At 51.0% G+C, this 27,091-nt stretch overlaps 1 protein-coding gene across 2 annotated transcripts in view; it reads left to right on the forward strand.

The window, feature by feature from the left end:
- The window catches only part of SH3PXD2B (SH3 and PX domains 2B), a 100,823-nt gene extending 81,801 nt beyond the window's left edge, over positions 1-19,022 (forward strand). For both annotated transcript variants that reach the window (XM_042992301.1, XM_042992309.1), the window contains exons 9-13: positions 2,606-2,723; positions 5,758-5,984; positions 7,883-7,932; positions 8,849-8,974; positions 16,050-19,022. In XM_042992301.1, the coding sequence (XP_042848235.1) occupies positions 2,606-2,723; positions 5,758-5,984; positions 7,883-7,932; positions 8,849-8,974; positions 16,050-17,591 (2,063 nt within the window). In that variant the 3' untranslated portion in view covers positions 17,592-19,022. The remainder of the gene's footprint in view (positions 1-2,605; positions 2,724-5,757; positions 5,985-7,882; positions 7,933-8,848; positions 8,975-16,049) is intronic.
- Positions 19,023-27,091: the final 8,069 nt, after the last annotated feature.

Below are 27,091 nucleotides of genomic sequence, written 5' to 3' on the forward strand. Positions count from 1 at the left end.
CTCTACATGCTGCCTGTCCAGTCTCATGGAGGTACTGGTCTTTGCCCCGGCCTGTGGGCCGCCGCCGGACTCTGGGGGACTTGTATGCCATCAGCTGGCGTCAAGGTGCCTACCTTGGGGTTTTCTTCCCTGTTCAGTGTTTGGAGCTGGGTCCCTGCATCTGCATGCGTCTTCCTGCTCGGGGACTGCCCATGCCTGTTGCATGTGAGAAACAGTGACCTTGCCTGTTCTGCGTGTTTTGGTATGTAGGTTTGGGCAGTATTTCTCGGCCTGGGGCTCTAAAGTTTACCAGGTTGAAAAATAATGCCTGGGGCCTCTATAATGCTGAGCCAGTGACCTGTTTCTTTTAGCAGACACATCACAAGGGGAAGAAACCCACATCAAACTGTCCTAGGCCAAAAGGGAAATGTATCAGCTCATCACTGAAAAGTCTGGGGAAGGACTAGCTTCAAGCACGGCTGGATCCAGGGGCTTGAAAACATTATGGGGACCTGGGACTTAACTCTCCTCCCCTCTGCTCTGCTGTCTACCTTGCCGACACCATTTTCTCATGACAGCAATTCCAGGCACCTTTCAGAGATACCTACCAAAGAAAGTGCTTCTCCTTCAACACAAGTCTTAGGACTGGTTCTGACCGACCCCCATGCTATCCCTGACCCAATCACAGTGGCCAGGGGAAGACAGCACTTTGGCCAGGCCAGGGTCCTGCACCCTCCCCGTCCCTCCAAGGCAGTGGTGAGGTCAGCCTTACCCAAACCATGTGGATGGAGGCTGGTAGTGGTGACAGAGGAAGGGCAGACGGACGCTAAGCATGCAGTGTTAGCGGGCACCTGCCATGCAGTCTGCAAGGTTTCCCACCGTAAGGTTTGTTCGGGATCACTAAGTGTTTAATGGAGCCCAGAGGGCGCCTCCGGGTGCCGGAGAATCTCCCTGTGTAATTCAGGTGAGGGGTGGGCCCCCAGGAGTCCAGGGCCCGTAGGACTGACTGCATTTAGTCTAGGACTGAAGCAGCAACCCTTCCCACCCAACCAGAGAGAACTTCTGTGCATCTACGGGTTTGAATTACCCCCTGCACCCCTCACGGCACCCACACCCACCCTGCAGCTACCATGAGTGAGGAGAGCAGCTGACTCTGCTGTACGCAGGATATCTGCAACTTGAGTCAGCTCAGCCCCCACAGAGCAGGTCAGTGGGCTAGATCAATAAATAAATAAACTCCCTCTGTGTTTTCCACCTCCCTCGACACCAGCTGGGCAGGCCACAGACAGCTTGTGGTGTTTTCCCAAAGAGAAGAGAGTTGGCCCCAACACGCTGGCCATCAACACCAGCCCACAGCTGGCTTGGTCACTCCCTGGGGGCCGGAATGTAAGCTAAATAGGAAAGCCCTTCCGTGTCCTCTTCAGGGTCCCTGGGGACACTCATCTGTTCTGTCTCAGGAGTCCCTGCTGACAGTGTTGAGCACGGGAGCTATTCTCTTGTTCTCCAGAGGGCCCTGCCAGCTTGTGACAGTGAGCAGTCCTCCAAGCAGAGCCTGAGAAATAGTCCCATGGCTTTGAGGGGAAAGAGTGAGGCACCACTGAGAGTGAGGTGGAAGGCACCCCAGTCACATTAACGAAAGTTGAAGCAGGCAGTGATTTCACTGCGCACACCTGTGTGTGCGCGCGTGCGGTCATGTGTGTGCATAAAATTATTATGTGACACGCTTAAAACGAATACAGTGTTAAATGTCAATTATATCTCAATTAAAAAAACAAAATATTAAAAATAAAATTGAAGCTTCAGGCGTGGTTGGATCCAGCGGCTTGAAAATAATTAATGAAAAATGAAGATCAGTTACCCACTAGGTAATGACAATTGCTTTTAAAAATTAAAGGAAGAAAGAAAATTGCTAGCTGTAGCCTCCTTGGTAGGGATTTCAGCCTGAAACCAGCTGTTGCCAAATCCAGCTTACCCCTGAACCCTCTACCAGCAAGAACTGTGGAGGAGCCACAGATGACTTAACCCCCTCTGGCATGAGCTAGGTGGCTCCCACCGGGCCTTTGGGAACTATTCATTTACTAAACGTTGACTAATTTACTGAATAGTTACACAGTATTGCCAGTACCGTGCCCAGTGCTAGAGACAGAGGAGTAACTGAGACAGACACAAATCCCTACCTTCGTGGTGCTTGTATTCTAGCAGAGAACACAGACACAAAACACAGTCACCAGGTAAATTGTATGGTGTGTTAGAAGGTAATTCCTGGTATGAGGAAAAAAATAAACCTGGGTAAGGGGGATGAGATTGCCATGAGTTGGAATACTGCATAAAGCAAGGTCAAGGAAAGTAACCTTGAAGCACAGCTTTGACCTTGAGGAAGATGAGGATGACTGCATGACCCTGAGGGATTTCAGAGGGATTGGGACCTAACCTGTGTCCTGTTGCTGCTTGCACAGGGTCATCCAGGCCTAAATGAGGGCCTAGGGGGTCCCCAGAAACTTCTGGAGGAAATCCTTCCTTTCAGTGGGCAAGGACGTCTCATGTATCACGTCTCATGCCCTTGGCCGTCAGCATCCCAGGACTCTCACTGTCTTTGACTTAACCCAGCATCCCTTTGTCCCTGCAGAGGAGAAGTACACAGTCATCTACCCGTACACAGCTCGAGACCAGGATGAAATGAATCTAGAGCGAGGGGCTGTGGTGGAGGTGATCCAGAAGAACCTGGAAGGCTGGTGGAAGATCAGGTACCTGCTGCAACTGAGTGGTCACATGGTCTCTGGCTGCTCAGAGGTCTGTAAGTGATTACGGATGGATGGGATGAGGTTTTGGCCTGAGCCACAAAAGGATGCTTCTCCTCGATGCCGTTTAGACTCCCTCCCTATCCAGATCCTTCTCTAAAAATCCGTAATAGACAAAACCTCCAAATGCCCCAAACCACAGATAGCGGTAACCCTGTTGAGCAAGACTGGTTTCCACCCCCATGTGTTTCTCGTAAGGAGACGCTGCATTGCCCTGTGCGGGTGATTTCCCACTCCAGCCCTGCTCTGACACCAACAGGATGCATAACACCACAGGACCGCAGCTCATCCTAGAGCCAAAAATTGCCCTCATCTCAGAGTTCAGTAGTATAAGCTGGAGGCCAGCTTTCGAACTCTTTATCACAGCTCTTTTGCCTATGTGATGCAGTCAGCACCCTATGAGCGCCAACTCCTCCTGGCCTGCCTGCCACTTCCCCAGTGTTAGTCCTGGGAACCCCTCCTTGGTTACCTTAGTAGGCAGGCAGTGGCAACAAGACATCAGGGCAAAAAAAGAAGTCCTTGGGACCTGGTGTCTATACAGCAATGTGATGCAGGATATTAGGGCCATTCATCGGGGTTCAGCCTGTGGCATTTCATTCATTCACTCAACAAACACACACCAAGAATCTGTACTGGGCCAAGCCCTTTTCTGGGAGTTGGGGAGTCAACAGTGAGAAAGACACGGAGGTTCACACCAGCAGGCACAGCAGGCAGGCTCAGTCCCCTGGCAGGGTGGTGATGCATGGGGACTCTGGAGTACAGAAGAGGAGCTCCTGAGCTCAGGGGGCAGGATGGCTTCCTGGGAGGGGTCTACAGAACTGAGGTTTGAAGCAGGAGTAGTGACAGTGACACCTAACATATCCTGAGTGTATATGGTGTCAGCTACATTACGAATTATCCCAAAACTTAGTGGCTCTGGAATTCAAGGAGTGACTTACTTGGGTCCCTCCTGAGGTTGCGGTAGGATGTCAGCGACGCATGCCATCATCTGAAGGTTCAGCTGAGGCTGGAAAGTGACAAACCAGGATTTAAACCTGTACCTTTCTCACCCCAGAGCCACTCACCTCTACGTGTGCTGCTCTGCTTGTGGCTTTGTGACCCCAGACAGTGAATTGTCTCGTGCCGAGGGCCTGGATTCTAGGTAGCATGACATTTTCCAGTTAGGACAAGATTTGCTCCCTCTCAGAAGATATTTTAAGATTGAAAGGCATCACATCCTGCAGATTTCTGTCTCCTGTAAATTGGCTTCCAGTTATAAAGGACCTTTTTCGTCACTGAAACAGTGCTATTTAGTTCTTGAAGTGATTCTTGACGAGAGATTTGGCCTTGCCATATATCATCTCCAGCCATTCGGGTCTCTTCCACTCTCCCCCAAAGGTGTGGGCATGCATTATGTGGGCCAGAGCAGCGGGGTGCTTGCAAATAGTTGACATCCGGTTCTCAAGGGAAAACTACCCTTGAGTTGTGGTGTTTTCCAAAGTGTACATAGTCCCACCGGGTGATTCCAAGCCTCCCGTGCAACGTCACTAAATGTGGAGTTCGGAAGAGACGAACACAGTTGACGCTCACCAGTTGGTGCAAGCAGGCTCCAGCACCCCTCTAGTCCAATTTGACCCCTCGGCTCATGCTATGAAACTGAGCTCTGTTGTGCAGAGAATTGAGCGATCGCATTCATTGAATCCCTTTGGAATTCAGTGAGCTGTCCGTCAGGGTCTCGGTCACTCTGTAGTTCAGTGACCACCAGCTGACTCTTAGCAAGTTGTGGAACCAGCTCCTGACCGGCTTGGTTCCCATCTGAATGCATGGCGGTTGTTTTTTTATTTTTTAAGTTTATTTATTTTAAAGATATAGTATGAGTGGGGGAAGCCAGAGAGAGAGAGAGAGAGAGAGAGAGAGAGAGAGACTCTCAAGCAGGCTCCATGCTGCCAGCACAGAGCCCAGCGTGGGGCTCAAACTCACGAAAACTTGAGACTGTGACCTGAGCTGAAACCAGGAGTCTGCCAATTAACCGCCTGAGCCACCCAGGCGCCCCCTGAATGCGTGTTTAATCTACATGTTAACCAGTGTGACTGGAGCCATGCCCTGCCTGTGCCAAGCTTTGTGCCAGAAGCTGGGGCTGCTGGGAAGAGGCAGCAAAACAGGTTAGGAGCAGAGACTAGACTGGTGCCGACTACCTAGGTCTCAGTCTGTTTCTGCCGCCTCCCAGGGTTGGATGCGTGAAGTACGTCAACAGCGGGAAAGTGGGTAGAACAGACTGGCATACAGTAGGTGCCCACTAAGTGGCAGTTATCACTGTTGTCATCTCTGCGATGACTGTGATGGGACAGTGAGTGTAGCAGAGCTTTATGGCTGCTCGCCTTTGCCAGGCCCGTGGGCAGTTTGTCCACTTGTCCTTTTATTTCTTTATTCAACTCCCTGGCACCGAGGCTCTTGCCACACAGAGATCAGTCAGGTGCAGCGTACCCCAGGAGCTCGTGTTCTAGCTGGGGAGACAGAACCGCCACAGCCAAGTGCACTGTGTGTCCCAGGTGCTAGGGTGGTGTTGTGTGCGGGAGACACTGGGTCACCGTGGAGGGAGGGGTTCATTCTCTGTGAGGCTCAGGGAAGGCTTGAGAAAGGAAATGACAGTAAGCAGAGCTGGGGAAGAAAGAACAGGAAGGACAGTGGGAAGGGGCTTTCCCGACACAGAGTTTCCAAGAGCAGAGGCCGCCGGAGTGAACGATGGTGGTGCGTTTGGGAGACTGCAAGCCTCGTGTGGTAGGAGGGGCATGGGGGTTGCTGTTAAGAGATGAGGCTGGGGAGGCAGGCAGAGGGCGGGTTGGAAAGGCCTTGAATGCCGAGCTGAGGTCAGCAAGGGGTGTGCCAGCCTCTGGCCCATCGTTCCTGCCGTCTGGGACTTGAAGTGCAGTGCGTGGTAGGAACACGGCTTCTTTCTGTGCGTCTGGCAGAGCAGCCTGTCCAGCATCCCTCTTCTTCCCAGGTACCAGGGCAAAGAGGGCTGGGCCCCAGCCTCCTACCTAAAGAAGAGCAGTGGGGAGCCCTCACCCCCGAAGCTGGGCCCCGGCTCGTCCGCCCACACCGGCGTTCTCGACCTGGACGGAGTTTCCCGGCAGCAGAGTACGGTGGGCAGGGAGAGAGAGCTGCTCAACAACCAGAGGGACGGCCGGTTTGAAGGCCGCCCGGGGCCCGACAGCGACATCAAGCAGAGTGAGTGACGCCCCACCGAGCTCTCGGGGGCTGAGGACCTACTATGTGCCAGGCTCCGTGCTCGGAGCTCCTCACGTGTCCCTCATCCTCACAACAGCCCTGCTGCCCAACATCCTGTAGACAGGAAAACAGTCCCAGAAACCCTGGGGAGCTTGTTCCAGACCATGGTTTTTCCACGATCTTGCGCTGATCGTGATAGCTTCTATCTCTCAAGCCCTACTGTGTACCAGGAATCTTACAATTAGTCTCATTGGCTCCTTGTAACAACCTCAGAGGGACTAAATTAGTTTTGTTTTACAGATTAGGAACCAGAGAGATGAGATTTGTCCAGGGCCACCAGCTAGTAAATGGTAGGGCTGGGACTTGAACCCAGGCCCACCTGACCCCAACACCTGTGCCCTCTCTTTAGGGCCTCGTTTCTGAGCCAGAAGTTGTTGACCTTGCGTTGAGTTGACTCGAACAACAGTTCTTTATGCATCTTACTTTCCAAAGCCTTCTGTATATATGCTTCCATTGAATGTTCCCAACACACCTGAGAGTATGGGTTCCTTATTTTTGTCTGCAGTGAGCATGGGACTCCACCCCCGGGCACGTGACCCTGCCCCAGTTGTGCAGGGCAGGAGGAAGCCGTCTGCTGGGAAAGTCCCCTGGCCCAGCTAATCTTCTCCAATTGTTTACAGCAGCTCAGCAAACTTGTAAAAGTCAGTGAATTCTTGAAACTCAAGAATTTCTCCATTCTCTGCTCAGCTGATGTCTCAGGAAAAAAAACAAAAAACAAAAAAAAAAACACTGGCATGCCATGGCGGGGGTTCTGGCCAGCCCCTGGCTTTTGTGATTCTAATCTATCATGGCCAAGAGCACAGGATTCCCATTAACGCTGAGCAAATAAGAATCTGAACCCCCATGTCTTTGTTAGGAGATGGGTTCCGATGCTCAAGCAAACTCTCCCTACCCCTGCCTCACACCCCCCCACCCCCAGTAACAGGGGCTCAGATCATTTAGATGTTCATTTCTTTCTCACAAAGCTGTCCAGCTCTGCGTCCAGGGCTGCTGGGGCAGCTCTGTGCAGTCAAAGGTCTTATTAGACGCTATCTTGTGTTGCCCTCATCTTGCTGGTCCAGGGTGGTGCCCCACTAGTCCAGCCAGTGAAGAAGGCAGGGGGAAGTGGAGGACTTGACTCAGAAGCTACATGCTCTCCACTCTGTCACGTCCCACTGGCCAGAACTTAGTCACATGGCAATACCTAGCTGCAAGGGAGTCTGGGAAGTGCAGTCTTTACATAGGCAGCTTAGTGGCTGGCTAAAACTCCATCGCTAACTAATTCTAACAGAAGACAGGGGAGATGGGGATTTAAGAGATTAGTACATCCCAGCTGCCAGACTTGCCCTCCGTGTGGACCTGTGCTGAGCCAGCTCAGGGGATGACACATGTTCCGCCTTGAGCCAGGAGCCTGGACCATTACGCAGTCATCCTCCTGAGCCTGAGACTCAGAGCAAGGGCAGCCCAGTTCCAGAGTAGAAACCCCTGATGTCGTCAGCCCACAATTGTTTGTTCTGTTTACGTGTGGTTTAACATTGCACGCCCACCAGGTGCCCCTGGCCTCGTTTGCACCCTTTCCTTTCATCTCTGCCACTGCCCCTGGGTGGCAGGCAGGCATTACCACGCCTGTGTTCCACCAAAGCCTACATCGTGGGCCTGTCTGGAGAGCCTCACGCCGTTCCGGCACACGGGCAGTCCTCATAGTCCCGAGCCAAGTCTGAGCGGCCCCTTCCCAGTCAGGCTGTTTCTTCCCACAAGAAGGGTCACAGCGGCTCACGAATGCCTGCCTGGTGTCCCCCTGAAGAATTCCATCTGCAGAATTCTGCATGTGTGTGCAGTAAGCTCTCGTCTCTTTGTAGGATCGCCCAAGATGAGGCAGAGACCCCCTCCTCGCCGAGATATGACCATAGTAAGTGGACCTTTGCTGCCGGGAAGCCAGGCCCTAATCCGAATCTGGCCCCTCACTCCCACCTTGCCCTTTCCAGAGATGTTCTCTTGCCTCTCCACACAGCTGCCTGGACAAGTGTCGCAGACCAGACAAGTGTTGGTCTGGTCAGAGGGGGAAAGGCTAGGGTCCCCTGGGAGTGATGCAAGTTACCTATGGCTCTGCCACGGTTAGCTCTCAGGATGTGCCCTCTGCTTCCTGAGCCCACTTTGCTTTATTGTAGATCAGTCTTCTCAGAGAAGGTAACTCGAAACCAAAGCTGGGATGAGGCATAAGTATTGTTTGTGGTGCCGTTCTGGTATTTTCCTTTCAGACTCTGTTTTTAATTCTTTAGGTACCTTTTCTAACCAATACTTTGAAAATTGAGCCTTCTACCATTTATTGAGCACCAGTTGGGCACCCTGCAGTGTGCTGGGTGCTTCATTACGTGGACCTATTGAATGCTTACAGTGATCCCACCAGGTAGATCCCCATTCTACAGGAGATGAAACTGAGGCTCCAGAAGGGGAAGTGATTTGTCCAAAGGTGCACAGCACGCATAAGCAGTATTCCCAACCCAGATGGGTCTGACCTGCAAGCCCGTGTTCTTTCCACAACCCTCACTGCCTCTTGAATTCAGAGACTGTTGTCCTGCCCCAGATTTTCATGATTGTAGGTAAATGTCCCATGTTTCTCCTCCTCACTCTGAAGCTGATGGTCCAGTGAACCATCTAGGAGACGATCTGCACAGATGGTCCTCTGTGTTTTGTCCCTTAGAATCCAAATGGGTCCACCAGCTCCCCTCGAGGGTGATCGTGTGCCCCCGACCCTTAGCGCCTCCCCCCTTCAGCCAATGACAATGGACTTACCCTGGATTTAGCACTGTGTTTGATTGTGCCAGCCTCGAGGTCTTAACCTGCCCAAGCCTCCCGTTCCACCCCAAGTGGAGGAAGAGTATTACACTATTGCTGAGTTCCAGACAACCATCCCTGATGGCATCAGCTTCCAGGCGGGTCTGAAGGTCGAGGTGAGTGGACCTGGTGTCCCTTTGCCTACTTGTGACTCTTGAACCACGGCACCACCTCCTGCTTCTCTCATTTCTCTCCTCACCCTCCCTCCCTCCCTCCCTTCCTCTTTTCCTTCCTCCCCTCTTCCCTCTCTTCCTTCCTCTCTCCCTCCCTCTCTCCCTTCCTCCCTTCCTCCCTTCTCTCCTTTCTTTGTGGCAGCTTTACTGATATATAATTCACACCATACACATCACTGACTTAAAGTATACAATCCAGTGTTTTTTAGTATATTCACAGAATTGTGCAACCACATTCAGTGTTAGAACGTTCTCAACACCCAAAACAGAAAGGCTGTATACATTAGCCGCCACTCCCTGTTTCCCCTCAACTGTTCTCAGCCCCCCTGCCCCCAGCCCTAGGCAGCCACTAATCTGCTTTCTGTTTCTGTTGCTGTGCCTACATGAACATTTCATATAAGTGGAACCATACACTATGTGATCTTTTGTGACTGCCTTGTATTCTGTTTTTATCACCACCTACTTCCCTTCTTGCTTCTCTCTCTCCTTTTCATCCCGCTCCTTTGCTTGTCTGCTCTGTTCCTGCACCAAGGCCAACATAAATCCTCTCTCTCCTTCCATTTCTTTCTCCTTTCCTCGTGGAGTCAGAGCTTGAGGCTGTTTCCCGTATCTCCCGGAGAGCCTGGAAGTAATGCTATAGCAATCAGCTGCCAGGCACTGAGCTCAGCACTTCACACAGTCTCTCTCTTAATCATTTACTCTGGTGAGGCAGGACCATTAACAATCCCCATTTTTCAGATGAGGAAGCTTTGGCTCAGGAAAAAAGGTGCTGTCCAAAGTCACACAGCTGAAAGGTGGCAGAGGCAGGATTTGAACCCATGTCTGTCTCCAGATTTGAGCCAGGACTGTTAACCTCCTATTGTTAGCCATCTGCTGGACATTTGGGAACATCGGGAGGGCGGGCACCTTATCTGTTTTTCACTCCTGTGTCCTTACAGCTAGCACAGTGCTTGGCACATGGTAGGTTTGCAAGGAATATCGATTCAGTGAAAATCTGTCTCCCCACTAGCCTCCTGCCTAACACTCAGAAGGCCGGGGAGTATCTTCTTCATTCTTACCCACAGCCCTGGCATTGGGGCTGGTCCGTAGTGGGTGCTTTAGAAGTGAACGTTTGGCTGATTGCAGGACATAAGCAGTGGATGGATGACTGTTGAGCCAGTGCACAAGTGTGGTTGCCCTGAGGGTCTTTCATCACTCTCTAAGAGATCTGCAAAGCACCTGCTGGTTCCCTCCCACTCTGACACTTCCTGCCTCTCTCTCTCTTTCCCCTCATGCCCTGGGGCAGCTGCCCAGGCAGCTCAGCAGAAGGTGGCTCCCCAAAGGTGCTGCGTCCTGGGCCTCTCCACCACCGATTCTACCCAGGCATCTCCAGAAAGTCATCCTCAACCAAATGTCTTTCAGCCCATTGAGGGAGGGCTATCTGCAGAGAGCTAAAGTCTCTCCAGCTAATTTTATAAAATGCAAATCCCAATCTAGGTAGACAGACTAAGGGGAAAGCAGAAACACCCACAAAGTTCTAAGAAGACTTCATAGCTGTTCCTCTTGCCTTTTTTTTTTTTTTTTTTTTTTTTTGGCCTTTCTGGCCTTTCCAACTTCATATCTACAGAGAACTCAAGGCATCTTGATTTGTGCTAAAAGATCATTCTATGCCCAGTTCCCCATTTTGCTGCTGTAAAACATATACATCCGATTCAACATGAAACATGTGCCTTCTTCCGAGCGTCTTTTCACACCCCAGGCCGTGTCTCCGACCAAAGCCTGTTTCCACAGCTTTTCTGCGAACCCCACTGGTCAAGCTGGCCCTTCTCCAGCTCTCTTACTCTCTCTGCCAGGACTGACCTTGCTTTAACCCAGCTCCTAGCACTCCACCTGCCTTCTCATAGAAGGCACTCGGCCTGGGTGGCTCAGTCGGTTAAACGTCTGACTTCAGCTCAGGTCATGATCTCCAGGTTGATGAGTTCGAGCCCCGCATCAGGCTCTGTGCTGACCATGTGGAGCCTGCTTAGAATTTTCTCTCTCTCCCTCTTTTTCTCTACTTCTCCCCACCTTGTGCTCTCTCTCTCACTCTCTCTCAAAATAAATAAGTAAACAAACAAACAAAAGGCACTGAAGGCCATTTTTTGAACTGAACTTGGCATCTCAAAATCAAATTCATTCTTTAAATCCTCTAGGAAGCCTCCCCTGATTCACATTGGTTTCCCTTCCCTACCCTGTATGGCTTATCTGGGCCCTATGTCTCAGTCTTCAGCTGAGAGCAAGCCCCTCACTTCTGTACATGCTTTCTGGACATGATGAGAAATGAGTGTTGTTTTCTTCTTCTTCAGTGACTGGGTTTTGTAATCCAAGTTGAAAGTTCCCTTCCCTTGGCACTTTGCATAGATCACTCTGTTCCCTTCTCACATCTAGTGCTGCTGGTCACGAGCTACTACCTCCCTAATTCTTATTCTCTCGTTCATAATCTGTCATTTCTCTGATTCTCGCAGGAGCTCATTATCTTTAAAATGCTTGGATTTCACGAAAGTGCGTCTAGGTGTGACTTTCTTTATTTTTACCTGCTTAGCATTGTGGTGGCCTTTTTGATCTAGGCCTCGAGATCTTCCTAGAGAGTTCCCCACTTTTACTTTTTTAAACAGTGCCTCCATTCACTGTCTTTATTCTTTCCTCCTGGAACAGTTATTAAACAGCTTTGTGACCTTCTGCCCCTGTTCTCCACGTCTCCTGACTTTTTCTTCACGTTTCTATCTTTGTCCCTTGGTGCTGCCTTCTTGGAGCATTGGGCCTCATCTTTTTTTTTTTTTTTAACGTTTATTTATTTTTGAGAGACAGAGAGAGACAGAATGCAAGCGGGGGGTGGGGCAGAGAGAGAAGGAGACATAGAATCTGAAGCAGGCTCCAGGCTCTGAGCTGTCAGCACAGAGCCCGATGTGGGGCTCGAACTCATCAACCGTGAGATCATGACCTGAGCCAAAGTCAGTTGCCCAACCAACTGAGCCACCCAGGTGCCCCAGCATTGTGCCTCATCTTCTGGTTCATTCATTTGCTGTTTAACAGTTCAGTCTGTTGCTGGTTTTATTTCCACAATTATTTTCATTTCTGAGAGTGCAGTAATGATTCTTTTTCCTGGGCGCCTGTTCTTGTTTCAGCAGAGCCTGTTCTTTCGCAAATTTGGTGCCCTTCCATCACACTCTGAGAATATTAAATATGTTGAATTTAAGGTCCTACTGTTATAGTCCATTATCTCTTTTCTCAGCCATATATCCTTTGCAGTGCTGTTGGTTTATTTCCGTTCTTCTCATGGTGTTAGTACTTGCCTTGGGCTGTGCAAGAAGAGGTAGCAGTCAGACAGTCCAGCGGGGGCTTGTACACAAAGTGCTGGTCAGCTCCCACCAGTTCCAGCGCTAGGTTGGGGACTTCCAAGCCAGCCACTGAATAGTGTGGGGTCTCTCTGACCCAAGCTCTCACATTCCCTGTTTCCACTTATGAGCAATCACCTTCTTTACTCTGCCTGCCCTAAAAGAATGGCAAGAAGGGGTGTGAGGAAATCAACCAGCCTGGCTGCTTCTGCTCTGGTATCTCAGTTAATCCCCTGTTGTTTGCTCCTGGGCACCCTGTTCCCAGGCTCCGCCACCTTGAAGTCTGGCAGACCTCAGCCCTGCTCCACCTTTGGTGGCAGGTACCCCTGCAGCAGCCCTGGGCCACAGCCTCCCTCTGCTGCCTCTGTCCATCTGTGAGTCGTCACAATTCCTGGTCCGCTAACTTCTCCCCTTCCTCCTTCTGAGCTTGGCTTTGTATTTATTTATTTCCCTGGCTTTTTCGCATCGAGGGGAAGCTGCTATTCACCCTCCTCTCGAAACCAGAAATCCAACTTGCATAGTATAAAGGTTTGGTTTTCTTTTCCTTGGAGTGCTGAAAAATATGATAAAACCACCTTCTCCTTCAAGACAATAAGTTTCCAGCATTTTGTACACACACACACACACACACACACACACACACACACACACCGTTGTTCAAGCATGTCGGCAAACAATATTTGCTGACAGGCACCACCGCTACCTGGCTCAGAATGTTCTGAAATCAGCCAAGCGCAGCTCAGGATGTTGTGGACCATACGCCAAAGCTGAGGCCTGACTCTGTGTGCAGCCGGGAGCTCATGGATCCCTGGAGTTTCCTGGGGGTGTTGGGGTGCCTCCCGCCAGTCTCCACCCCCCACTTCAACTAGAACCAGTCCCCTTTTTTATTTCTGGCCTTTATCCTGTCTCTCTTTGCTGAAGCTGATCCATTTTAAAAGCTCACATACCCGACATTCTTTTCCAGAAAACACAGACATAACCCAACCTTGAAACTTAACTGCTCGTTGTTCCATGATGTCAGCATACGGCTCTGCCAGTGGTGGCCTGGGGGCCTCCGGTGGGAAGGCACTAAAGCTTTTGGCTTACCCAAGTATTCTCATGAGCAGTTCTGTATCCTCTACTTTCTTCCCCACTTTGCTTCCTGGCTCATTTCAATCTCCTCTTAGCCTTCAGATTTCGTTAATGGAGCCACAGTGTTCCAACACGATGCCCAGGATCACCTTACTTGCCTGCCTGGTCTGTGTATGTTCAAAACATGTGCGGCTGCTGCTGCTGCTGCTGCTGCTGATGATGATGATAGAGGCACCTCTCTGTGCCGGGGACCTTACGCCCTTGATAACAGTCTTCACAGAAGTCCCAACGGGTCGATATCTTCAGCCTATTCTACAGATGCACCTGAGACAAAGAGAGGTTAGGTCCACTGCCCAAGGTTGTATTGCTAGTAAGCGGAGCTGGGATTTGAACCCAGGCGTCTCTGGCGTTAAAGCCCAGGCTTTTTTCCTTCCCCTTCATTCTTGTGATTTGGCATTGGCTTTTATTCATGATAGCTCTCGGCCTCCCTCTGGTAAATGAAAACTCCTGTAAGTTGTGATCAAGAACACACATGTTGAGTGCTTCTGCCGTAGGACTTTGCATAGAGCGTAAGCTTAGCAAATCCTCATTGATGTATTTCACCGCGATTATCGTCCTGTTTTCAGTTTCTCATGTACACACTTGGAGTGGTTGAACTCGTGGGTGTGCTGACAGTGACTTGTATGCCCAGAGTCACCTTTAATTATTACCAGAGCCACTGGGTGTCAGGGAGATGCTGGTCACCCTCACGCAAAGGGCTTGCCTGTATCAATACCCTTTCTGGGAGACCAGCGGGGCTTGTTAAATATACACTTGTCACACGCATCCTGCCTTGTCAGTGATCTCCACTGTAATTTAATAATAGGAAACATTTACCTTTCGGCATTGACCGAGGGCCACTGTGTGCGTTCACTTATGCAGTGCTCCTGGAAATCCTGTAAGGGGTGTTCTTGTTCTCACCACCGTCCTCCATCTCACGCTGTGGAATCTCAAGCATGCGGCTTGTGCGGGGCCACGCAGGCGATAAAAGGTGGAGCCAGAACTGGAACCCACACCGAGGGCCTCAGAGCCCAGCCTCTGCCTCCTGCGCTAGGCTGGGCGGAGGAGTGCAGCGGCAGGACTGCACCCGTGGCCCTCTCTGCCCCCAGCACTTTCTCACCTCGAATACAGCTCCTCCCCAGGCAGGTCCCCTTTCCCGGCGGCCATGGTCGTGTAGTGGTAAAGGCTCCAGCTCTGGAACCCACACACCTGCCTTTGGCTCCCGCCTCCTCCATTAACTTTCCGTAAGACCCTCTGCAAGTCCCTCAGTTGTCCCGAGGCTCAGTTCTGCATCTGTAAAATGGGATGATAATCCCCATCTCACACAGCGGTTGCAAGCATTAATCGGGTCTCCTGTGGAGGGGGCCTGCCAGGGAACTGCAGAGTATTGGTTTGCTCAGTCTGCTGCCACAAAATGTCACAGGCTGGGTGGTTTAAACAACAGAGGTTTATTTCCTCACAGTTTTGGAGGCTGAAAGTCCAAGATCAAAGGGTTAGCAGATTTGGTCTCTCGCTAGGCCTCTCGCCTTGGCTTAGAGACCGCTGTTTTCTTAACTGTGTTCACACGTGGTCGTCCCTCAGTCTGTGTGTTCTCTGTGTCCTAATCTCCTCTTATAAGCACACCACTCATGTTAGATCAAGGCCCAGCCATATGACCTCATTTTAACTTAATTACCTCTTAGAAGGTTCTACCTCCACATGCAGTCACATTCTAAGACATGGGAGCTGGGGCTTCAACCTATGAATTTGGAGAGAGCACACTTCAGCCCATAACATGCAACATACACACCTTCTAGTCAATTCAGCCATATGATACTGAACAAAAAGGAGACAGGAAACATAAGATCTTAAATACCATGGGTGATTCCACCCATGGGTGTCTGACCCAGAGGGAGAAGGAGAGGAGATAAAAGTTTCTTTTACCTTCATCAGCAGAGGTTCCCCTCTGTCTAAAGATGAGCTGAGTGTGGAATTGGAGCAGACACTGCCAGTCCTGCAGCCCGACCCTCCTGCAGCCGCACACAGGTCCCTGAATATGACAGCCTCCCATCTCCTACACCCCCATTAGGGCAGCACCCAGAGAGGCCAGGGGATTAATACCCCAGGGGGGTGAAGGGGGCAGGGACTAGGAATCAGGAGATAAATGTCCCCATCCCCCAAGTTGGGATGAGTTCTGCATGATCTCAAAGGGTCCTGGCAGATTAAGCCCCCGTGGCCCGAAACAATAACATACTCCTAATTGGCTGTCTTTTCCCACTTTCTCACTTGCACTTCCTGAAATCACCTCTCAGATTAATTACTTATACCCAAGTCCATGTCTCCAGGACTGCTTTGGGGGATATCCAAGATTAGACCAGAACCTACCCCCATGTAAGATGTTTCTGACCCACAGTAAGGTCTCCATAGATGGTCCACTACAGCCGTTGTCTGGGGATCTGCTGAGTGAAAAGTGCTTGCTTCCAGAATCCAGTCACATGTGGGTTCTCCCAGACTGTTCTGGTCCACTGGCCCTCAGACCAACCCTACTAAGTGCTCTCCTGTGTCCTCCCCTCCAGGTGATCGAGAAGAACTTGAGTGGCTGGTGGTACATTCAGATCGAAGATAAGGAAGGGTGGGCCCCAGCCACCTTCATTGACAAGTATAAGAAGACAAGCAATGCCTCAAGACCCAACTTCCTGGCTCCCTTGCCCAACGAGGTGACCCAGCTCCGTCTGGGGGATGCAGCAGCAGCGGAGAACAACACGGGCAGTGAAGCCGTCGGCCCCTCCCGGCCCCTGCCCGACGCACCACATGGTACCGCGGACTCCGGGATGCCGTGGTCCAAAGACTGGAAGGGCGGCAAGGAGGTCCTGAGGAAGGCGTCTTCCGACATGTCCTCGTGCGCAGGCTACGAAGAGATCTCAAGCCCCGACCTGGAGGAGAAGCCCAGCCTCCCTCCCCGGAAAGAATCCATCGTCAAGTCGGAAGGGGAGCTGCAGGAGAGGGGGCGGCAGAGGATGGAACAGCTCCGGGGCTCCTCACCCAAGCCTCCGGGCATGATTTTGCCCATGATTCCAGCCAAGCACACCCCCCCGTCCCGAGACAGCAGGAGACCAGAGCCCAAACCTGACAAAAGCAAGTTGTTCCAGCTGAAAAACGAGATGGGGCTGGAGTGTGGCCACAAGGTCTTGGCCAAGGAAGTGAAGAAGCCCAACCTCCGACCCATCTCCAGACCCAAAGCTGAGCCACCAGAGGAGAAGCCGGAAGTTGTTCCCCAGAATCCCTTCTTGAAGTCCAAACCTCAGGTTAGGCCCAAACCAACTCCTTCCCCCAGGACAGAGCCACCTCAGGGCGAAGACCAAGTAGACATCTGCAACCTCAGGAGCAAGCTGAGGCCTGCCAAGTCCCAAGAGAAACCCCTACTAGACGGAGAGAGCGGCCACCAGGCTGCTGGGGGCCAAGATGCAGCCTTCAGCCGGGGCTTCCTCCCAGGCGACGGGCCTGGCCGCACCCAGGACAGGACGGCCAAACAGGATGGGCTCAGCCCAAAGGAGATGTCCTGCAGAGCCCCTCCGAGGCCAGCCAAGACCACAGATCCTGTGCCTAAGAGTGTGCCCGCCCCGCTGCAGGAGGCTTCCCCGCAGAGACCCGTGGTCCTGCCCCGCAGACCACCGCCCCCTAAGAAAACCACCTCATCCTCCAGGCCCCTCCCAGAGGTCAGAGGACCACAACGGGAAGCCAACGAAGGCAAGACACCTCCTGCCCCAGGCCGGGCCCTGCTGGTCCCTCCTAAAGCCAAACCTTTCCTTTCCAATTCCTCAGGTGGCCAAGACGACATGAGAGGCAAAGGTGGTCCGGGACCACGGATGGCGGGCAAGATTGGAGAAAACAGGGAGAAAGCCGCAACCCCCTTCCCCAATGCAGATGGCCCGAAGGACTCTTTATATGTGGCTGTGGCCAACTTTGAAGGAGACGAAGATACCAGCAGCTTCCAGGAGGGGACGGTGTTCGAGGTCCGGGAAAAGAACAGCAGTGGCTGGTGGTTCTGCCAGGTCCTGAGCGGGGCCCCTTCCTGGGAAGGGTGGATTCCTTCCAACTATCTCAGAAAGAAGCCGTAGCCACCTCCTTCCCTGTGTGGCGGTCCCGTGCATCCCTGCTGGCTTTACCCACATATTTAATATGCCTCTTAATTTATCAACCTTCATGCAGCTTCAAAGGAAGGAAGGCTCTGGAGTACTGTGGTTTCTTCCCTCCCATCACAGCATTCCCTGGAGGCTCAGAGGGTCAGAGGCCACACCCCCTGCTTCCTCTCCAAGCCAGCATCCCTGCCTTAAGGCCGGTGGCATTGCCACCCTGTGTAGGCCACCTAGCAGCGGGACCGTGACTCTCCAACGCCTCCAAGACCAGAACCCATGATCTGGAAACTGCAGAAAGGGTCTCTCATTGCTGGCACCCCACCCAGTCCGTGATGGCTGGCCCCCAACTTCTCCGTGTTTCTAAAATCCCAGTGACTTTATTTACTCAGTTTCCAAAATGCCTGGTACCAGAAAGAACTCCATCCCCTGGAAGTTGGCTCCATTGCCAATCCCAAGGAGATGTCCTCCTCGAGGCTCGGGGCCCGGGAGCCTCTCAGGTTTGACCAGATGCAGCTGTCCCAGGAGTGGACCTGAAGGTCTGCTGAGCCATTCTGCCTCCCATCTTCTGTCTTGGGACCCTGACTGATCCTGAGGGCATGGTCCCAGCCCCAGCACGCTTCACTTTCCCACAGCAGGGCTTTTTAAATAGGAATCCCCGCCCCACCATGGGGCATTTCGCTTTGTCTCCATAGAGCCAGAATCTCAAAGTCGGTTTGAAAGGAGCTAATCCCAATCCATGCCCCTTGTGAGTAGCTAGTAGGTGCCAGATTCTGTACTTGGCACTTTACATTCATGTTTCAATCCTCACATCAACCCTCTCTTGTAGTATACCTGTTTTACGGACGAAGAACCTCAGACTCAGTGTGCCCAGGGGCACACGAGCTGGGCAGAAGAAGAACGAGAACTTGAATCGAGCTAGTGTGACTTCGATGCCGGTGCCCTTCCCCCAGTAAGAGGCTAACCAGGCAGGGGAAAGGGAGAAGCTGACAGTGTCAGGAGCAGGTGGCCAAGGGCTTCCTCGTGGTGTGGGCACCAGTAGCTGCTCCCACACCCACCACGCCTCCAACCCATCACAGCTTGCACCGAAGGCTGCCCTACACCGTGGACAGCTACTTCTCGGCAGCGTGGGGATGCCCAGGGCTCTGGCGGCTGCCACAGGGCCCTGTTTCCTCCTCCTGTGCTGCTGCCCGCTCTGGGGGATAAAGCTCGTGGAGCCAAGGGAGCTCAGATGGTCTCACGTGCCAGCCTTGAGGGGCCCTGGTGGCTCAGGGGCCAGCAGCTGCATCTCCACAGGCAGATGCCTCCCGGCCCTCTCTGCTGCTGCTTCCTGCTCCTCTCTGGCATTCACAGAGCAATTTTTCTTTTTCTTTCTTTCTTTCTTTCTTTCTTTCTTTCTTTCTTTCTTTCTTTTCTTTCTTTTCTTTCTTTTTTTTTTTTTTTTTTTTTTTTTGCATGCACTCTCCCTCTCTGTCATCTCACTTCCACCCATTTGGACAGATATGCTTCACGGAGGCACAGCTGCATTGCAGAATCAGAATCGGGCCCCGAGGTTTCTGGCTCCAAGCCCAGAGTGCTTGCCTGTGGGCCAGGCTGCCTGCGGGGTGAGAGGGCAGAACCCCTCTTCGCCCCACCCTACCCTGCAGAAGAGGATCCAGCTGCAATCTCCAATTCAGTGATCGTCTGCTGTGATGCTTTGTGGACCACAGGGCCAGCTTTCCCAGGGACGCCCACTGGCCCCCTGCAGTGCCAAAGACTTCTGTGCAAACAGCCCTCTTCTGCACTCCGCTGCCCGCACTGCCACGTGGGCTCTGGATGCTTCTACGGGAGAAGGAGCGTCCTGAGTCACAGTAGCATCTTTATTCCTTCCTTCAGTCAGTCCGTGGACCCCGGGCAGGGCCCCGAGGTGCTTCTGGCAGTGCCCGCTTGCCCCCTGGCCCTCTGCCCAGAACCGTGGGGAAGGACAGCAGTCAGGGAAAGGGGGAGCCAGGAGAGGGCCACCCACATCTTTGACATCCCCTCATTTGGAAGGGAGAGAGCCCGTAGCATGGTTTTCAGAGTTTTTGACCCACTTTGGCTTAAACAGCTTTTATGAAGCTGTTATGCAGGATTCGACTACATTTCCAAAGACAGAACTCGGTCTCTTTTTTGCTGATTCACTTCTGCTTCCGTTGACCTTTCCAAGTATTTTGTGAGTGCCTACCACGTGCTAGGCACTGGGTACACCAGGATACGTGTGGCTCCAAGCCCGGCTCTGAGAGCTCTGGCTTTTGTTTGCTGATTCCACTGAAGGGGTTATCTTTGGCTCCGCTCCCTCCTCCCGAAGGTCTGCGGGTGGGAACAGACTGGTTCCACCTCCCTGTGGGCAGAAGTGTTCCTGCAAATGAAAGAATTTGCTTTTTTGTTATTAGTAGTATTCTGACGCGAACTGAAGGTACTGAAACCACATTGCTCTCTGTTCACCGTTCTTTGCTCAGGACACGTCTAGGGCCTGAGGACTCCTCTCTCGGGCCGGCTCCGTTTGCCACAGTGGTGGGCCCTTCCTCAGGCAACTGGAAGTAGGGGGTCTTGATGGCCCTGTGGCTCTCCCTAGCTGTCCTTGCTCGGGAACTTAGGTTTACAGCATTCAGCCTGGTGGCCACCATTCTGCGAGCAATTGGTGAAGCCTATGCAAAACTCCCCTGAGGTGATGCCCACAGAAAAATGCCCAAGACCACAGTTAAAACTCCCATGCCACGCTCAGGGCAGGTCACTGGTGCTTAAACTCCTTCCTTTAACTTAACTCTCACGACAGCCCTGTGAGGGCATAGGATCAGCCCTGAGCGGTGGAGAGAAAGTTGAGGTTCACAGGGTGAAGCCACGTGCCCAGTTTCATTCAAGTTGTGACCGAGTTGAGACTTGCGTCAACGGGTGCCCTCTCCCCAGGTCCCGGGACTTTTCCTCTGCCAATGGCAATGAAATGTGCGTGAAGCGGGTCACCCCCGCTCATAATTTCGGTTTCTCCTCCCCTCACCTCGTGATCACACGTAGCAGTAGGCCACAGGCCAAAGGCAGGCGGAGGTGGGTTTTGTTTTCTCTTCTCACCCCTGCTTCGTTCCTCGTGATGACTGTTTCAGCCTACGTCCTACGACCAAACCACAGCTTACAGTGCCACCAACTCTCTGGAAAATCTGAGTTGTAGGATCACCACTTGGCAGACTAGGCCTTTGCAAAAAATCTCTGCCATTTGGTGGGTTTATGTCACTGTCCCAGGCTGAGACGGGGGAGCTGGGCGCTCGCTTGGACCACTGTTAACGCCCTACCCCGCTGAAAATTGCTGGAGCCCACATGAGCTCCCATTAATCAATCATCTTAAGCCTCCACCACAAGGCCTTCCCATGTAACCAATCTCTTAGGCAAAGTTCTTGGCCTTAAGACATTTCTGAGCCCACCGAGGATCCCCCTACCAGGCGAAACGTAGGAAAACAAACTTGCCACGTGAAAGGGCAGGCGCCATATCTCCCCAGGATCTGGATGGTCCTTAGGCTGAGGGACACACTGTGTAGTATTGTTACAGCCTGTATCAAGTACAAAGCACTGTGTGGGATCAAGAAGTCACTCCTGCCTTCAAGTAGCTGGTAATTCGACATCATCAGGAACAGGAACATTCGGGGCTTGGCTGCCATCCTTTCATTGTGCCCAAGTCTCTTAAGTGTTGGGTCAGGCTGCTCCCTGGGAGGTCTCGCCCTTCTCTTTGGACTGCGTCAGTGGGTATGGGACAGCCTGAGCCCTGCACTGCAGTCCTATCCCTCCCCCTTAGTTGTCCAGGCTTCTGCTGCAAACCAGCCACACCACACCATAGACCAAAGATTAACTAATGTCAAACTCTGTGGCCTGGAGGAGTGGGAAATTGGCTCACACTGAGGCCTGAGGGTGTAGGATGCCCTCTGTTCGCCTGGAGGAATTGCTCCTCACTTGGCTGAGGTTCTGACATTGAGACGGACCACAGCCGGGGTCCCAGACGGGCCAGTCCCAGCACTGCAGAGCGAAAACCCAGAAGGCTCCGTGGTCTTCACCTGCTCATGGACCACCTGCTGAGGACCCTTTCCCACAGACTTGAATGTCCAGCTTCGTAGGGTAATGTCTGGTTTCTGGTGCTACCCTGCCAAGTTATCCACACCCTCATCACGCTTCAGCATTTCCCTCTTCCTTCCTGTCTGCATCCCTCCTCCAAATTAGGCCTCTCAGTGACTCAACTGCTGTTATCCTTGAAGAGGCCAAACCCAGTGCTACAGCCAGTAGCCTTCACTTCCAGGTCTTCTATAAACGTACAAAAGGAGGTGCCCCCACCAGGCTTGTTACAGCAATAAGCAATTCTAACACAGCTGAGGTGTCCGTATTTTATCCCAGTGCGTGCCTGTCTATGCCTTTGTGCCCATGTAGCTGTTAATAGTGCCCCTTTCACTCGTCCAGGGGAGATGATAAACTATGGTCACCTTAGCGATCCCCACATTTCCTGCTTCCGAGCGCCACCAACAACTAGGCCATCTCTCACATCCCTCCAGGAACGGGGGAGCTCTGACCACCTTGCCCCACCGCCTCCTATCTGCTCACGGAGTGACACTGGAGATCCCTGAATGTCACAGCACTCCTCATACCCTCTTGGCAAACTGACGAATTCTGGTGGTGGTTTTTGTTTCCTTTTAACACACACACACACAAATACACGAGGATATGTAATGTGAGGGGGGGAGGGTGGTGAACACTTAGCTGTAGCATGTATAGACTATATACCATTAGACTTTTTTTTTTTTTTTTTTAATAAAAAAGTGCTTGACTGGTTTCAAGCTTCATTGTGAAGATGCAGTGTCGACGAATTTTATTTGGCTGAAGAAGAATTACATAGCTTTGTGCCCTGGCATTTTGGGCTTGAGTTTGGGGAATCAAAAAACAGAGAAGCCTGTGAGCTGTTTGGCCAAGAGGGGGGACTTCTCTGTCAGCCTCCTAGTTCATCTTGATTCTTTGAATCACAATGTCCAGAAATTAAGGGAAAACATCCTTGTGTTCACTGGGTATCTCCCACATATCCTCAGCTCTGTGCCTAAGGGTGGAAAATTTAGCACATCTGAGGTGTCTTGAACCTCTCGCTGGTGTTGCCTACCCATGGGCAAGAGTGTGGGGTGGAGGGGAGGGGCAGCCGCGCTTGGGCTGTGGGGACTGCCCAAGCCATCTGCTCTGGGGAGAGGGAGGGCATTGTCTGATGCGTTATCACCTTCCCAAGGGCACAGGCAAGGCCAAACCTACCCCCAGCCTCCTTGGCCTCAGGTGAATCATTAAACAAAATGACACCACCACCCACCTTCCTAGGGAGAGAAGAAGAGAACCAACAGAGTCCCTGAACAGAAAACATCAAAAGGGGAAATTTACATTTGATATTCACCCTCCCTTGGATGAAAGATTTCAAAGAATGCAATTACCTTCTGGACCTTGCTTAAGGATAATGGTCCTTTGTGTGTTAGTCTCTGTTTCCTTTTAAAAAAAAAAAGAAAATCATGTGCTTCAGCCCCCTCCCCCCCTTGGGAGCATTTTCTCCCAAATCTTCCAAACTAATTGTGGTTGTTCGTAAGAATACAAGTGATAAGGGCATGGGATTCCTGGAGCAGGCATGCAGGGGCACCTGACCCTGATGGGATGGGATTGGACCATGGTCAGGAACCAAACCTGGCTGACTCTCTGGGGGGGGGGGGGGGGGGGGGAGGGGCAGTTCTTACCCCATTGCCCTCAGGACTCAGTTGGAACTGGTACATTCGCCATTCCCTTTATACTGTTTAAGAAGTGCCAGGCCAAACATGACCCAGCTTGCACAAAACACCTGCACCCACACACCTGCACACACTCTCCTTCCTCTAAGGGGTCATGGTAAAGCTGTGTGTATAAGACCCAGGTCATGCGGCCACTCTTCTCTGAATCCAAGGTGTTTAACGTCCATCACTTCTCTAGTTAGTATCCATCTGGTCCAGGTGTGATTCCTCACCATCTTGCAACCCATGCCTCCCAATCACCCCCTGGGCTGCACCCCCTGAAAGTCAGAATCAGCAAGAAACTGCATCCTTTAAAAGTACATTGTGAGGAAATGGTCTGCATGCTCCGCTTTTGAGAAATGGCCAGACTCAGCACATTGCCTGGCGTAGTCTAAGTGTTGCAAATGGTGCTTCATACACTATTATTAGCAATGTCACCCTTATTTTTCTGAGCATTTACTATGGTCCAGGCCTGTGGGATACGCTACATACACTTTGATTTCATCCTCAAAATGCTCTAAAAGGTAGATGTCTGCATTTTATATGTGAAGGCATGGGACCAAAGTCTCACATAGCTAATGCGTGGTGACTCATCCTAAAGCTGACTTTCTCATGCCATACTATGCCCCCTCCCGCATGCTAATCAAAGCACATATCTCATCCTGCTATAACTATTTCCTGGATGCAAAATCTTGTTCAAGGAATGCTTTCTCTTCCCTAAACCTAACTCTGTAATTAAGGGCAAAGGTCTAACTTTTGTTGAGAACACGCTGTTGGCTGGGTACCTTACAGATATTATCTCTTAAGCCTCCGCTACCGTTCTTCTGGGTAGGAATTGCTATGCCTATTTTATGGATGGAAATTAGTCTGAGAGATTAAGTGTATCTATGGTCACAGCTAGTAAGAGGATGAACTATCCAATATCTAGCTCCAAAGCCCGTGAATATAATAAACCATCGCAGCTTCCAAATTTGTAATCCCTCCATTCAGCATTTTTCAAAGTGTTTTCCAGAACAAATGTTAATAGATATCCTGAAATAAGACACTGATGGGGAAACTTGAGAAACACTGGGTTAAGTAAAGTTAAATAGTTCCCTTATTACAGGATGTCTCAAAGCCTCATATAATAACATGCAGTGTGAACGGCTGAGAGGGGGTTATTTATAGTGGGTCCCTCAAATGGACTTGACAGTGAAACCATTCACAGGGCATCTAGCAGGAGCTTGGTTTCATGCAATAAACTCTGGAAAATGTCAAAGTTTGCAATCCAACTCTCCCTTGAATTCTGTCTGAACCACCATTCTTAGCTGATTCATCACCCTGACTCCAGCTGTGACTCTGCCCCGCACCGCAACCCAGTCCTCAATGCTGACATTCACAGCATCACCAGTACAAAATACTTCCTTGAATGGGGAGCTGCTCGTGAACGTGGAGGTTTCTTATTGGCTATTGGTCTAACCTGAAGCAATCTGAATGGGCTTCTCCATAATGAAATTGCCCCATGTAGGAAACTGTTCAGAAAATAGCCTCCAGGAATGCAGTTTGTGTTCTACCTCATAACCGAATTCTCCTTTAGAGATCTTTAAGTTAATAGCAGTATTCAGAGCATTCTAAGTCAAGGTAATAAAGTCTAGGTTCACCTCCTCTTAAGACTCGGGGCCCAGATCCTACAATTCACTATGTCCTCTGGCTTCCTTTTAACTGCATGAAAATTGGCCACACGTGTAGAGTGTAGCTTACAATAGTCATCATCAGTTTTCACTGAGTATAATCAATAAAAAATTTTAGCATGTGTGTGGCATATATTTATATATGTTTTATGAAATGAATATATCATGGACTATCTTTTAAGGTAGCAAATTCTTCCACTCCAGGCTTGGTATTCCCTTCCACTTAAAGGGAGCTTCACTAGAGGGGCGCCTGGGTGGCTCAGTCAGTTAAGCATCCGGCTTCAGCTCAGATCATGATCTCACTGTTTGTGAGTTCAAGCCCCACACCGGGCTCTGTGCTGACGGCTCAGAGCCTGAGGTCTGCTTCAGATTCCATGTCTCGCTCTCTCTCTGCTCCTCCCCCCCATTCTCTCTCTCTCTCTCAAAAATAAATACACGTTAAAAATTTAAAAATTAAAAAAAAAAAAAGAAACTTCACTCAACACTCCAGCTTTCTTTCTCCCTAGACAAGAAGAGGACATTCTCTAGATGATTGATATCTAGGGTAGCAGTAGTTCTGTAGGGCATAGCACACTCCTCCTTCTCTCCTGTGTGGAGTCAGATATCTTCGGGGAGCACCCCTTCCAGCTGGCCCCAGACAGTGGGAGGCTTAGTGGTAAAAGGAGCCCCCACAAAAGAAGACCTGTGCTTTTCCAGGAGCACGTCTAATTCTAGGACCCAGGCATAGGAAACCCATGACTGCTGCCCATCTCACCTAAGCCAGATTCTCCCATGGCTGTCTCAAGAAGAAAACTGACATTTTGTTTTCCAATTCCTGGGTCCTTCTGTCTCCCTCAATTCCAAATTCAGGTGTGGAGAAAGGCAAGTTATATGTTAGGCTCCTTAAAAACCACCTATAGGGGCGCCTTGGGTGGCTCAGTTGGTTCAATCCTTGGCTTCCACTCAGGTCACTATCTCACAGTTCATGGGATAGAGCCCCATGTCGGGCTTTGCACTGACCGTATGGAGCCTGCTTGGGATTCTCTGTCTCCCGGTCTCTGTGCCCATCCTCCACTCCCTCCGTCTCTCTGTCAAAGTAAATAAACATTAAATAGTACCCTATTGGCTACTGATGAAGTTAATTTTAGCTGATTTATTATAGCAGTTTTTATATTATAATAATAAAACACATATGTAAAATTGAAAGTGAAGGATGAGCTAAAAAATATATAATTAAAAGACATATGGGGCACCTGGGTGGCTCAGTCAGTTAGACATCCGACTTCAGCCCAGGTGACGATCTCGAGGTCCGTGAGTTCGAGCCCCGCGTCGGGCTCTGGGCTGATGGCTCAGAGCCTGGAGCCTGCTTCTGATTCTGTGTCTCCCTCTCTCTCTGCCCCTCCCCTGTTCATGCTCTCTCTCTGTCTCAAAAATAAATAAACGTTAAAAAAAAATTAAAAGACATAGTTTCTCACTACTGTGAGATAATAAGAGATTTATATTGGTCTCTGCCCCAAGTTCCCACAGAGAGCTCCTAAAACCCTTGTAAATTGCCTGAATGATAAGAGTACAGGGAATATGTTTGTTCTAATAGTTGGTCTTTGATCCCAGTTTCCTGACACAGGGCTCCTGAAACCCTTGTGATCTCCCAGGTGGGAGGCATAGCTCTGGTTCTAATAAGGTTCTTCTGGGTGAGCTCCTGGATGGCTCCGGAAGGGGAGTGGTCACCAGAAAGACCAAGCCATGATTAGAAACTTGGCATTTTCAGCCCATCCCCTTTCTCTTGAGAGAGGAGAGGGGCTGAAAATGGGGTTAATGATCAATGTGCCTACGTGATGAAGACTCCACAGAAATCCCAGTAGTATGGGGCTCAAAGAGCTTCAAAATCGGCAAACACATCCACACCCAGAGGGTAACGCACCCTAATTCCACAAGGACAGAAGCTCCTGCACTCAGGACCCTACCAGACCTCACTATGTAGATCTCTTCCATCTGGCTGTTCATTTATATCCTTCATCATATCCTTTAATAAACTGGTAAATGTAAGTGTTTCCCT

The sequence above is a fragment of the Panthera tigris genome, chromosome A1 (assembly GCF_018350195.1).
Source record: "Panthera tigris isolate Pti1 chromosome A1, P.tigris_Pti1_mat1.1, whole genome shotgun sequence".
Lineage (NCBI taxonomy): Eukaryota > Metazoa > Chordata > Mammalia > Carnivora > Felidae > Panthera > Panthera tigris.